This window comes from Trachurus trachurus (assembly GCF_905171665.1).
Source record: "Trachurus trachurus genome assembly, contig: scaffold_85_arrow_ctg1, whole genome shotgun sequence".
NCBI classification, from domain to species: domain Eukaryota; kingdom Metazoa; phylum Chordata; class Actinopteri; order Carangiformes; family Carangidae; genus Trachurus; species Trachurus trachurus.
In genome coordinates, this window is record NW_028155120.1 from 37,501 (window position 1) to 49,867 (window position 12,367).

At 55.2% G+C, this 12,367-nt stretch overlaps 1 protein-coding gene across 1 annotated transcript; it reads left to right on the plus strand.

Moving 5' to 3' along the window:
- Positions 1-8,679: 8,679 nt before the first annotated feature.
- LOC311008024 (cellular tumor antigen p53-like) lies at positions 8,680-9,238 on the plus strand (the record flags this gene model as incomplete). Its single annotated transcript, XM_084001456.1, has 2 exons — positions 8,680-8,858; positions 9,115-9,238. 2 exons carry the CDS (start codon positions 8,680-8,682, stop codon positions 9,236-9,238), a joined length of 303 nt encoding a protein of 100 aa, XP_083857582.1.
- Positions 9,239-12,367: the final 3,129 nt, after the last annotated feature.

The following is a 12,367-nucleotide window of genomic DNA, read 5'->3' on the forward strand; positions in this document are numbered from 1 at the left end:
TGGTCCGGTCGGGGGACCTCGGGGTAAATTTCAGACACTTTGGTCCGGGCGGGGGACCTCGGGGTAAATTTCAGACACTTTGGCCCGATCGGGGGACCTCGGGGTAGATTTCAGACACTTTGGTCCGGTCGGGGGACCTCGGGGTAAATTTCAGACACTTTGGCCCGATCGGGGGACCTCGGGGTAGATTTCAGACACTTTGGTCCGATCGGGGGAACTCGGGGTAAATTTCGGTGACTTTGCCTTGCTCTTCCCCCCCAAGTGCCCCTCTGAGGGTTTGGGGCGCTTCGCCGGGGACAGAAGCGCCCGACGCCGGGCCCTTCGGGCCGCGGGCGCTTTGTCGCGGGGTAAAGCGCCCGAAAAGTCTGGTCTCTGGGCTCAGACAACGTGGCACCTTGGGGCACCTTAGACCGCCGTGAAGTGCCTCATGTCCACAGGCTTTGTGGCACTGGGACACCGCTGGGCACTTTGTCGTTTCTCTGGGCTCTAAGAGGCGACGTGGCACTCTGGGGCACCTTAGACCCTCGTGAAGTGCCTCATATCCTGCTGGTCTCTGGGCTCAGACAACGTGGCAGTTTGGGCCACCTTAGACCCCTGTGAAGTGCCTCATATCCTGCTGGTCTCTGGGCTCAGACAACGTGGCACTTTGGGGCACCTTAGACCCCCGTGAAGTGCCTCATGTCCACAGGCTTTGTGGCACTGGGACACCGCTGGGCACTTTGTCGTTTCTCTGGGCTCTAAGAGGCGACGTGGCACTCTGGGGCACCTTAGACCGACCCGAAGGCTCCCTGGGCTCTAATAGCGAAAACCTGGCACTTTGGGCCACCTTAGACCCCCGTGAAGTGCCTCATATCCTGCTGGTCTCTGGGCTCAGACAACGTGGCATTTTGGGGCACCTTAGACCCCCGTGAAGTGCCTCATGTCCACCTGGTCTCTCTGGGCTCAGACAACGTGGCACTTTGGGGCACCTTAGACCCCGTGAAGTGCCTCATATGTCCAGCTGGGGCTCTCTGGGCTCTAAGAGACAACGGGGCACTTTGGGGCACCTTAGACCGACCCGAAGGCTCCCTGGGCTCTAATAGCGAAAACCTGGCACTTTGGGCCACCTTAGACCCCCGTGAAGTGCCTCATATCCTGCTGGTCTCTGGGCTCAGACAACGTGGCACTTTGGGGCACCTTAGACCCCCGTGAAGTGCCTCATGTCCACAGGCTTTGTGGCACTGGGACACCGCTGGGCACTTTGTCGTTTCTCTGGGCTCTAAGAGGCGACGTGGCACTCTGGGCCACCTTAGACCCCCGTGAAGTGCCTCATGTCCATCTGGTCTCTGGGCTCAGACAACGTGGCATTTTGGGGCACCTTAGACCCCCGTGAAGTGCCTCATGTCCACCTGGTCTCTCTGGGCTCAGACAACGTGTCCCTTTGGGGCACCTTAGACCCCGTGAAGTGCCTCATATGTACCTGGGGCTCTCTCTGGGCTCTAAGAGACAACGGGGCACTTTGGGGCACCTTAGACCGACCCGAAGGCTCCCTGGGCTCTAATAGCGAAAACCTGGCACTTTGGGCCACCTTAGACCCCCGTGAAGTGCCTCATGTCCATCTGGTCTCTGGGCTCAGACAACGTGGCATTTTGGGGCACCTTAGACCCCCGTGAAGTGCCTCATGTCCACCTGGTCTCTCTGGGCTCAGACAACGTGTCACTTTGGGGCACCTTAGACCCCGTGAAGTGCCTCATATGTACCTGGGGCTCTCTCTGGGCTCTAAGAGACAACGGGGCACTTTGGGGCACCTTAGACCGACCCGAAGGCTCCCTGGGCTCTAATAGCGAAAACCTGGCACTTTGGGCCACCTTAGACCCCCGTGAAGTGCCTCATGTCCATCTGGTCTCTGGGCTCAGACAACGTGGCATTTTGGGTCACCTTAGACCCCCGTGAAGTGCCTCATGTCCACCTGGTCTCTCTGGGCTCAGACAACGTGTCACTTTGGGGCACCTTAGACCCCGTGAAGTGCCTCATATGTACCTGGGGCTCTCTCTGGGCTCTAAGAGACAACGGGGCACTTTGGGGCACCTTAGACCGACCCGAAGGCTCCCTGGGCTCTAATAGCGAAAACCTGGCACTTTGGGCCACCTTAGACCCCCGTGAAGTGCCTCATGTCCATCTGGTCTCTGGGCTTAGACAACGTGGCATTTTGGGGCACCTTAGACCCCCGTGAAGTGCCTCATGTCCACCTGGTCTCTCTGGGCTCAGACAACGTGTCACTTTGGGGCACCTTAGACCCCGTGAAGTGCCTCATATGTACCTGGGGCTCTCTCTGGGCTCTAAGAGACAACGGGGCACTTTGGGGCACCTTAGACCGACCCGAAGGCTCCCTGGGCTCTAATAGCGAAAACCTGGCACTTTGGGCCACCTTAGACCCCCGTGAAGTGCCTCATGTCCATCTGGTCTCTGGGCTCAGACAACGTGGCATTTTGGGTCACCTTAGACCCCCGTGAAGTGCCTCATGTCCACCTGGTCTCTCTGGGCTCAGACAACGTGTCACTTTGGGGCACCTTAGACCCCGTGAAGTGCCTCATATGTACCTGGGGCTCTCTCTGGGCTCTAAGAGACAACGGGGCACTTTGGGGCACCTTAGACCGACCCGAAGGCTCCCTGGGCTCTAATAGCGAAAACCTGGCACTTTGGGCCACCTTAGACCCCCGTGAAGTGCCTCATGTCCATCTGGTCTCTGGGCTTAGACAACGTGGCATTTTGGGGCACCTTAGACCCCCGTGAAGTGCCTCATGTCCACCTGGTCTCTCTGGGCTCAGACAACGTGTCACTTTGGGGCACCTTAGACCCCGTGAAGTGCCTCATATGTACCTGGGGCTCTCTCTGGGCTCTAAGAGACAACGGGGCACTTTGGGGCACCTTAGACCGACCCGAAGGCTCCCTGGGCTCTAATAGCGAAAACCTGGCACTTTGGGCCACCTTAGACCCCCGTGAAGTGCCTCATGTCCATCTGGTCTCTGGGCTTAGACAACGTGGCATTTTGGGGCACCTTAGACCCCCGTGAAGTGCCTCATGTCCAACTGGTCTCTCTGGGCTCAGACAACGTGTCACTTTGGGGCACCTTAGACCCCGTGAAGTGCCTCATATGTACCTGGGGCTCTCTCTGGGCTCTAAGAGACAACGGGGCACTTTGGGGCACCTTAGACCGACCCGAAGGCTCCCTCGGCTCTAATAGCGAAAACCTGGCACTTTGGGCCACCTTAGACCCCCGTGAAGTGCCTCATGTCCATCTGGTCTCTGGGCTCAGACAACGTGGCATTTTGGGGCACCTTAGACCCCCGTGAAGTGCCTCATGTCCACCTGGTCTCTCTGGGCTCAGACAACGTGTCACTTTGGGGCACCTTAGACCCCGTGAAGTGCCTCATATGTACCTGGGGCTCTCTCTGGGCTCTAAGAGACAACGGGGCACTTTGGGGCACCTTAGACCGACCCGAAGGCTCCCTCGGCTCTAATAGCGAAAACCTGGCACTTTGGGCCACCTTAGACCCCCGTGAAGTGCCTCATGTCCATCTGGTCTCTGGGCTCAGACAACGTGGCATTTTGGGGCACCTTAGACCCCCGTGAAGTGCCTCATGTCCACCTGGTCTCTCTGGGCTCAGACAACGTGTCACTTTGGGGCACCTTAGACCCCGTGAAGTGCCTCATATGTACCTGGGGCTCTCTCTGGGCTCTAAGAGACAACGGGGCACTTTGGGGCACCTTAGACCGACCCGAAGGCTCCCTGGGTTCTAATAGCGAAAACCTGGCACTTTGGGCCACCTTAGACCCCCGTGAAGTGCCTCATGTCCATCTGGTCTCTGGGCTCAGACAACGTGGCATTTTGGGTCACCTTAGACCCCCGTGAAGTGCCTCATGTCCACCTGGTCTCTCTGGGCTCAGACAACGTGTCACTTTGGGGCACCTTAGACCCCGTGAAGTGCCTCATATGTACCTGGGGCTCTCTCTGGGCTCTAAGAGACAACGGGGCACTTTGGGGCACCTTAGACCGACCCGAAGGCTCCCTGGGCTCTAATAGCGAAAACCTGGCACTTTGGGCCACCTTAGACCCCCGTGAAGTGCCTCATGTCCATCTGGTCTCTGGGCTTAGACAACGTGGCATTTTGGGGCACCTTAGACCCCCGTGAAGTGCCTCATGTCCACAGGCTTTGTGGCACTGGGACACCGCTGGGCACTTTGTCGTTTCTCTGGGCTCTAAGAGGCGACGTGGCACTCTGGGGCACCTTAGACCCCCGTGAAGTGCCTCATGTCCATCTGGTCTCTGGGCTCAGACAACGTGGCATTTTGGGGCACCTTAGACCCCCGTGAAGTGCCTCATGTCCACCTGGTCTCTCTGGGCTCAGACAACGTGTCACTTTGGGGCACCTTAGACCCCGTGAAGTGCCTCATATGTACCTGGGGCTCTCTCTGGGCTCTAAGAGACAACGGGGCACTTTGGGGCACCTTAGACCGACCCGAAGGCTCCCTGGGCTCTAATAGCGAAAACCTGGCACTTTGGGCCACCTTAGACCCCCGTGAAGTGCCTCATGTCCATCTGGTCTCTGGGCTCAGACAACGTGGCATTTTGGGGCACCTTAGACCCCCGTGAAGTGCCTCATGTCCACAGGCTTTGTGGCACTGGGACACCGCTGGGCACTTTGTCGTTTCTCTGGGCTCTAAGAGGCGACGTGGCACTCTGGGGCACCTTAGACCCCCGTGAAGTGCCTCATGTCCATCTGGTCTCTGGGCTCGGATACTTTGGTCCGGTCGGGGGACCTCGGGGTAGATTTCAGATACTTTGGCCCGATCGGGGGACCTCGGGGTAAATTTCGGTGACTTTGCCTTGCTCTTCCCCCCCAAGTGCCCCTCTGAAGGTTTGGGGCGCTTCGCCGGGGACCGAAGCGCCTGACGCCGGGCCCTTCGGGCCGCGGGCGCTTTGTCGCGGGGTAAAGCGCCCGAAAAGTCCCCCGATTCGTCCTTTGGACCCGGGGCGCTTTCGGCTCGGGATCGGATACTTTGGTCCGGTCGGGGGACCTCGGGGTAAATTTCAGATACTTTGGTCCGATCGGGGGAACTCGGGGTAAATTTCGGTGACTTTGCCGCGCTTTTCCCCAAGTGCCCCTCTGAGGGTTTGGGGCGCTTCGCCGGGGACCGAAGCGCCCGACGCCGGGCCCTTCGGGCCGCGGGCGCATTGTCGCGGGGTAAAGCGCCCGAAAAGTCCCCCGATTCGTCCTTTGGGCCCGGGGCGCTTACGGCTCGGGATCGGATACTTTGGTAAATTTCGGTGACTTTGCCGCGCTTTTCCCCAAGTGCCCCTCTGAGGGTTTGGGGCGCTTCGCCGGGGACCGAAGCGCCCGACGCCGGGCCCTTCGGGCCGCGGGCGCATTGTCGCGGGGTAAAGCGCCCGAAAAGTCCCCCGATTCGTCCTTTGGGCCCGGGGCGCTTACGGCTCGGGATCGGATACTTTGGTAAATTTCGGTGACTTTGCCGCGCTTTTCCCCAAGTGCCCCTCTGAGGGTTTGGGGCGCTTCGCCGGGGACCGAAGCGCCCGACGCCGGGCCCTTCGGGCCGCGGGCGCATTGTCGCGGGGTAAAGCGCCCGAAAAGTCCCCCGATTCGTCCTTTGGGCCCGGGGCGCTTACGGCTCGGGATCGGATACTTTGGTAAATTTCGGTGACTTTGCCGCGCTTTTCCCCAAGTGCCCCTCTGAGGGTTTGGGGCGCTTCGCCGGGGACCGAAGCGCCCGACGCCGGGCCCTTCGGGCCGCGGGCGCATTGTCGCGGGGTAAAGCGCCCGAAAAGTCCCCCGATTCGTCCTTTGGGCCCGGGGCGCGTACGGCTCGGGATCGGATACTTTGGTAAATTTCGGTGACTTTGCCGCGCTTTTCCCCAAGTGCCCCTCTGAGGGTTTGGGGCGCTTCGCCGGGGACCGAAGCGCCCGACGCCGGGCCCTTCGGGCCGCGGGCGCTTTGTCGCGGGGTAAAGCGCCCGAAAAGTCCCCCGATTCGTACTTTGAGCCAGGGGTGCTTTCGACTAGGTATGGGATACTTGAGACCGCCCGGGGGGCATTGGGGTAAATCTCGGTGACTTTGCCACGCTTTTCCCCAAGTGCCCCTCTGAGGGTTTCGGGCGCTTCGCCGGGCACTTTGGGGCACCTAAGACCCACCCAGTGAGGTGCCTCATATCCACCTACCGGTGACCGGCAGCATACAAGTGCCCCTCGGTGAATTTCGGGCGCTTCACGGGGGACCAAAGCGAGGAGCCAGGGCCAGGGCCAGGAAAACGACAAAGTCCCCAGTGGAGGGAAAGAATCAGCCACTTTATACCCGACCCGGGTGCCCTAAAACGCCACACTTTCCAAGGGCAGGAGGAACCTGACCTCATTGTAGGTAATATAGAATCAGCCACTTTATACCCAGCCCGGGTCCCCTAAAACGCCACACTTTCCGAGGGCAGGAGGCACCTGACCTCATTGTAGGTAATATAGAATCAGCCACTTTATACCCAGCCCGGGTCCCCTAAAACGCCACACTTTCCGAGGGCAGGAGGCACCTGACCTCATTGTAGGTAATATAGAATCAGCCACTTTATACCCAGCCCGGGTCCCCTAAAACGCCACACTTTCCGAGGGCAGGAGGCACCTGACCTCATTGTAGGTAATATAGAATCAGCCACTTTATACCCAGCCCGGGTCCCCTAAAACGCCACACTTTCCGAGGGCAGGAGGCACCTGACCTCATTGTAGGTAATATAGAATCAGCCACTTTATACCCAGCCCGGGTCCCCTAAAACGCCACACTTTCCGAGGGCAGGAGGCACCTGACCTCATTGTAGGTAATATAGAATCAGCCACTTTATACCCGACCCGGGTCCCCGAAAACGCCACACTTTCCAGAGACTCAGAGCCCGTGGTGTACCAGTGTCACGAAGCCTGCTGGAGTCCCAGTGCCACGAAGCCAGAGCCAGAAATACGACAAAGTGCCCAGCGGTGTCCCAGTGCCACGAAGCCTGCTGGAGTCCCAGTGCCACGAAGACAGAGACAGGAAAACGACAAAGTGCCCAGCGGTGTCCCAGTGCCACGAAGCCTGCTGGAGTCCAAGTGCCACGAACCAGAGCCAGAAAAACGACAAAGTGCCCAGCGGTGTCCCAGTGCCACGAAGCCTGCTGGAGTCCCAGTGCCACGAAGACAGAGACAGGAAAACGACAAAGTGCCCAGCGGTGTCCCAGTGCCACGAAGCCACGGCCAGGAAAACGTCAAAGTCCCCAGCAGAAAGAATCAGCCACTTTATACCCAGCCCAGGTCCCCTAAAACGCCACACTTTCCGAGGGCAGGAGGCACCTGACCTCATTGTAGGTAATATAGAATCAGCCACTTTATACCCAGCCCGGGTCCCCTAAAACGCCACACTTTCCGATGGCAGCATGAACCTGACCTCGTTGGCTCCAGAGACTCAGAGCCCGTGGTGTCCCAGTGCCACGAAGCCTGCTGGAGTCCCAGTGCCACGAAGCCAGGGCCAGGAAAACGTCAAAGTCCCCAGCGGAAAGAATCAGCCACTATATACCCAGCCCGGGTCCCCTAAAACGCCACACTTTCCGAGGGCAGGAGGCACCTGACCTCATTGTAGGTAATATAGAATCAGCCACTTTATACCCAGCCCGGGTCCCCTAAAACGCCACACTTTCCAAGGGCAGCCCGAACCTGACCTCGTTGGCTCCAGAGCACTTTCCAATATAAAATACATTTTCTTCCATATCTCGGCAACCGTTTGGCCCAGAAGACCGAGCTCGGACTATGTGTATCGGGGGGAGTGGGGCCATCAACGTGCTAGCTTTCAAACCCCTGGGAGGTCAAGAGAGGTCAGGGGTCACAGATAAGTGTTAAATCTGAGCTGTTTAACAATATATCCCTGAATAAATCATCAATACTTTGAGCTGGGGAGCTGAGCTCTGAGTATGTGGTACAGACAGCATGGAAGATTGCTTGTGCAAGAAATCAGACCTCTGCGCCATTCACAAGGGTCAAAAATGGCCAAAAAGCAATGGTCAACTTATCGGCTATTATTAAACGATCATTCTTTCAACAGCAAATCTCTAATAACTTCCACGTGCTTTGGGTTAGAAGCCTGAAACGTTCAGAGCTTTATCAGGGGCATAGGCCCTTCTGGTATCTGCAATTACAGACCTGTCCGACCTTCACAGAGGTTATAGGTCAACTTTTCATGTGAAATCTGACGATTTTAGCAATAATCTCTGGGGAAAAAGGCCAATACTTTGAGCTGGGGAGCTGAGCTCTGAGTATGTGGTACAGACAGCATGGAAGATTGCTTGTGCAAGAAATCAGACCTCTGCGCCATTCACAAGGGTCAAAAATGGCCAAAAAGCAATGGTCAATTAATCGGCTATTATTAAACGATCATTCTTTCAACAGAAAATATCTAATAACTTCCACGTGCTTTGGGTTAGAAGCCTGAAAAGTTCAGAGCTTTATCAGGGGCATAGGCCCTTCTGGTATCTGCAATTACAGACCTGTCCGACCTTCACAGAGGTTATAGGTCAACTTTTCATGTGAAATCTGACGATTTTAGCAATAATCTCTGGAAAAAAAGGCCAATACTTTGAGCTGGGGAGCTGAGCTCTGAGTATGTGGTACAGACAGCATGGAAGGTGTGTTGGTCAGCAAAGAGCCACCAAACGGCGCCGTCCTCAGGGCAACGGCCATTTATAAGAAGACTGAGCATGTGGCCGACGTGGTCCGCAGATGCCCCCACCATCAAAATACTGACACTGCTGACCATCGCAGTCATCTGATCCGAGTGGAGGGAAATCAGAGGGCTCAGTATTTTGAGGACACACACACTAAGAGACAGAGTGTCACCAGCTGAGAGCCCCAAACTCCCCAACAAACTGACTTAGTCTCAGTGTCTCTGACACTGCTGACCATCGCAGTCATCTGATCCGAGTGGAGGGAAATCAGAGGGCTCAGTATTTTGAGGACACACACACTAAGAGACAGAGTGTCACCAGCTGAGAGCCCCAAACTCCCCAACAAACTGACTTAGTCCCAGCGTCTCTGACACTGCTGACCATCGCAGTCATCTGATCCGAGTGGAGGGAAATCAGAGGGCTCAGTATTTTGAGGACACACACACTAAGAGACAGAGTGTCACCGTCCCGTATGAGACCCTGCAGCTGACAGCCCCAAACTCCCCAAACTGACTTAGTCTCAGCGTCTCTGACACTACTGACCATCGCAGTCATCTGATCCGAGTGGAAGGAAATCAGAGGGCTCAGTATTTTGAGGACACACACACTAAGAGACAGAGTGTCACCAGCTGAGAGCCCCAAACTCCCCAACAAACTGACTTAGTCTCAGCGTCTCTGACACTGCTGACCATCGCAGTCATCTGATCCGAGTGGAGGGAAATCAGAGGGCTCAGTATTTTGAGGACACACACACTAAGAGACAGAGTGTCACCAGCTGACAGCCTCAAACTCCCCAAACTGACTTAGTCTCAGCGTCTCTGACACTACTGACCATCGCAGTCATCTGATCCGAGTGGAGGGAAATCAGAGGGCTCAGTATTTTGAGGACACACACACTAAGAGACAGAGTGTCACCAGCTGAGAGCCCCAAACTCCCCAACAAACTGACTTAGTCTCAGCGTCTCTGACACTACTGACCATCGCAGTCATCTGATCCGAGTGGAGGGAAATCAGAGGGCTCAGTATTTTGAGGACACACACACTAAGAGACAGAGTGTCACCAGCTGACAGCCTCAAACTCCCCAAACTGACTTAGTCTCAGCGTCTCTGACACTACTGACCATCGCAGTCATCTGATCAGAGTGGAGGGAAATCAGAGGGCTCAGTATTTTGAGGACACACACACTAAGAGACAGAGTGTCACCGTCCCGTATGAGACCCTGCAGCTGACAGCCCCAAACTCCCCAAACTGACTTAGTGTCAGCGTCTCTGACACTACTGACCATCGCAGTCATCTGATCCGAGTGGAGGGAAATCAGAGGGCTCAGTATTTTGAGGACACACACACTAAGAGACAGAGTGTCACCAGCTGAGAGCCCCAAACTCCCCAACAAACTGACTTAGTCTCAGCGTCTCTGACACTACTGACCATCGCAGTCATCTGATCCGAGTGGAGGGAAATCAGAGGGCTCAGTATTTTGAGGACACACACACTAAGAGACAGAGTGTCACCAGCTGAGAGCCCCAAACTCCCCAACAAACTGACTTAGTCTCAGCGTCTCTGACACTACTGACCATCGCAGTCATCTGATCCGAGTGGAGGGAAATCAGAGGGCTCAGTATTTTGAGGACACACACACTAAGAGACAGAGTGTCACCAGCTGACAGCCTCAAACTCCCCAAACTGACTTAGTCTCAGCGTCTCTGACACTACTGACCATCGCAGTCATCTGATCAGAGTGGAGGGAAATCAGAGGGCTCAGTATTTTGAGGACACACACACTAAGAGACAGAGTGTCACCGTCCCGTATGAGACCCTGCAGCTGACAGCCCCAAACTCCCCAAACTGACTTAGTGTCAGCGTCTCTGACACTACTGACCATCGCAGTCATCTGATCCGAGTGGAGGGAAATCAGAGGGCTCAGTATTTTGAGGACACACACACTAAGAGACAGAGTGTCACCAGCTGAGAGCCCCAAACTCCCCAACAAACTGACTTAGTCTCAGCGTCTCTGACACTACTGACCATCGCAGTCATCTGATCCGAGTGGAGGGAAATCAGAGGGCTCAGTATTTTGAGGACACACACACTAAGAGACAGAGTGTCACCAGCTGACAGCCTCAAACTCCCCAAACTGACTTAGTCTCAGCGTCTCTGACACTACTGACCATCGCAGTCATCTGATCCGAGTGGAGGGAAATCAGAGGGCTCAGTATTTTGAGGACACACACACTAAGAGACAGAGTGTCACCGTCCCGTATGAGACCCTGCAGCTGACAGCCCCAAACTCCCCAAACTGACTTAGTCTCAGCGTCTCTGACACTACTGACCATCGCAGTCATCTGATCCGAGTGGAGGGAAATCAGAGGGCTCAGTATTTTGAGGACACACACACTAAGAGACAGAGTGTCACCAGCTGAGAGCCCCAAACTCCCCAACAAACTGACTTAGTCTCAGCGTCTCTGACACTACTGACCATCGCAGTCATCTGATCCGAGTGGAGGGAAATCAGAGGGCTCAGTATTTTGAGGACACACACACTAAGAGACAGAGTGTCACCAGCTGACAGCCTCAAACTCCCCAAACTGACTTAGTCTCAGCGTCTCTGACACTACTGAACATCGCAGTCATCTGATCCGAGTGGAGGGAAATCAGAGGGCTCAGTATTTTGAGGACACACACACTAAGAGACAGAGTGTCACCGTCCCGTATGAGACCCTGCAGCTGACAGCCCCAAACTCCCCAAACTGACTTAGTCTCAGCGTCTCTGACACTACTGACCATCGCAGTCATCTGATCCGAGTGGAGGGAAATCAGAGGGCTCAGTATTTTGAGGACACACACACTAAGAGACAGAGTGTCACCAGCTGAGAGCCCCAAACTCCCCAACAAACTGACTTAGTCTCAGCGTCTCTGGAGCCTCAGCTCCCTCGTGGCACTGTCCTGTCTTGCTAACAGCAAAACTGAAGAAGAAAACAGCACCAAGAGCAGCACCAAGCAAACTAAAAAACGAAAGAGCACCCCTGAAGAGCCCCAACTTCCCAACAAACTGACTTAGTTTCAGCTCTGCACCATTCAGAACTGTACGAAATGGCCAAAAAGCAATGTTATCGAGTTAAAGGTGAGCTACATGTGTAATAGCTCATGCATGGGAGGGATGAACAGGAGGCCTGTTCTGACGATCTGACGATCGGCAAAACTGAAGAAGAAAACAGCACCAAGAGCGGCACCAAGCAAACTAAAAAACGAAAGAGCACCCCTGAAGAGCCCCAACTCCGAAACAAACTGACTTAGTCTCAGCGTCTCTGGAGCCTCAGCTCCTTCGTGGCACTCTCCTGTCTTGATAACAGCAAAAAAGCAACAAATTATACTTCAAAGTAAAAAAAAAAAAACCCTATTTTTCAAAGAGGGAGGGAAAAAATATTACAGATTAAAGCGCACCTATATCAAAAAACTTTCTTTGGGTTAGAAGCTTGAAACGTTCAGGGTTTATCAGGCTCATCCACTATGTGCGGCCAGAAAAGAAATTTTATTCAAAAAGTGACTCAACTTCAAACAAGCCTCCCAATTTGAATTTGAAAAGTGGCGGGAACATACATTTTCTTCCATATCTCGGAAACCGTTTGGCCCTGAAGGCCGAG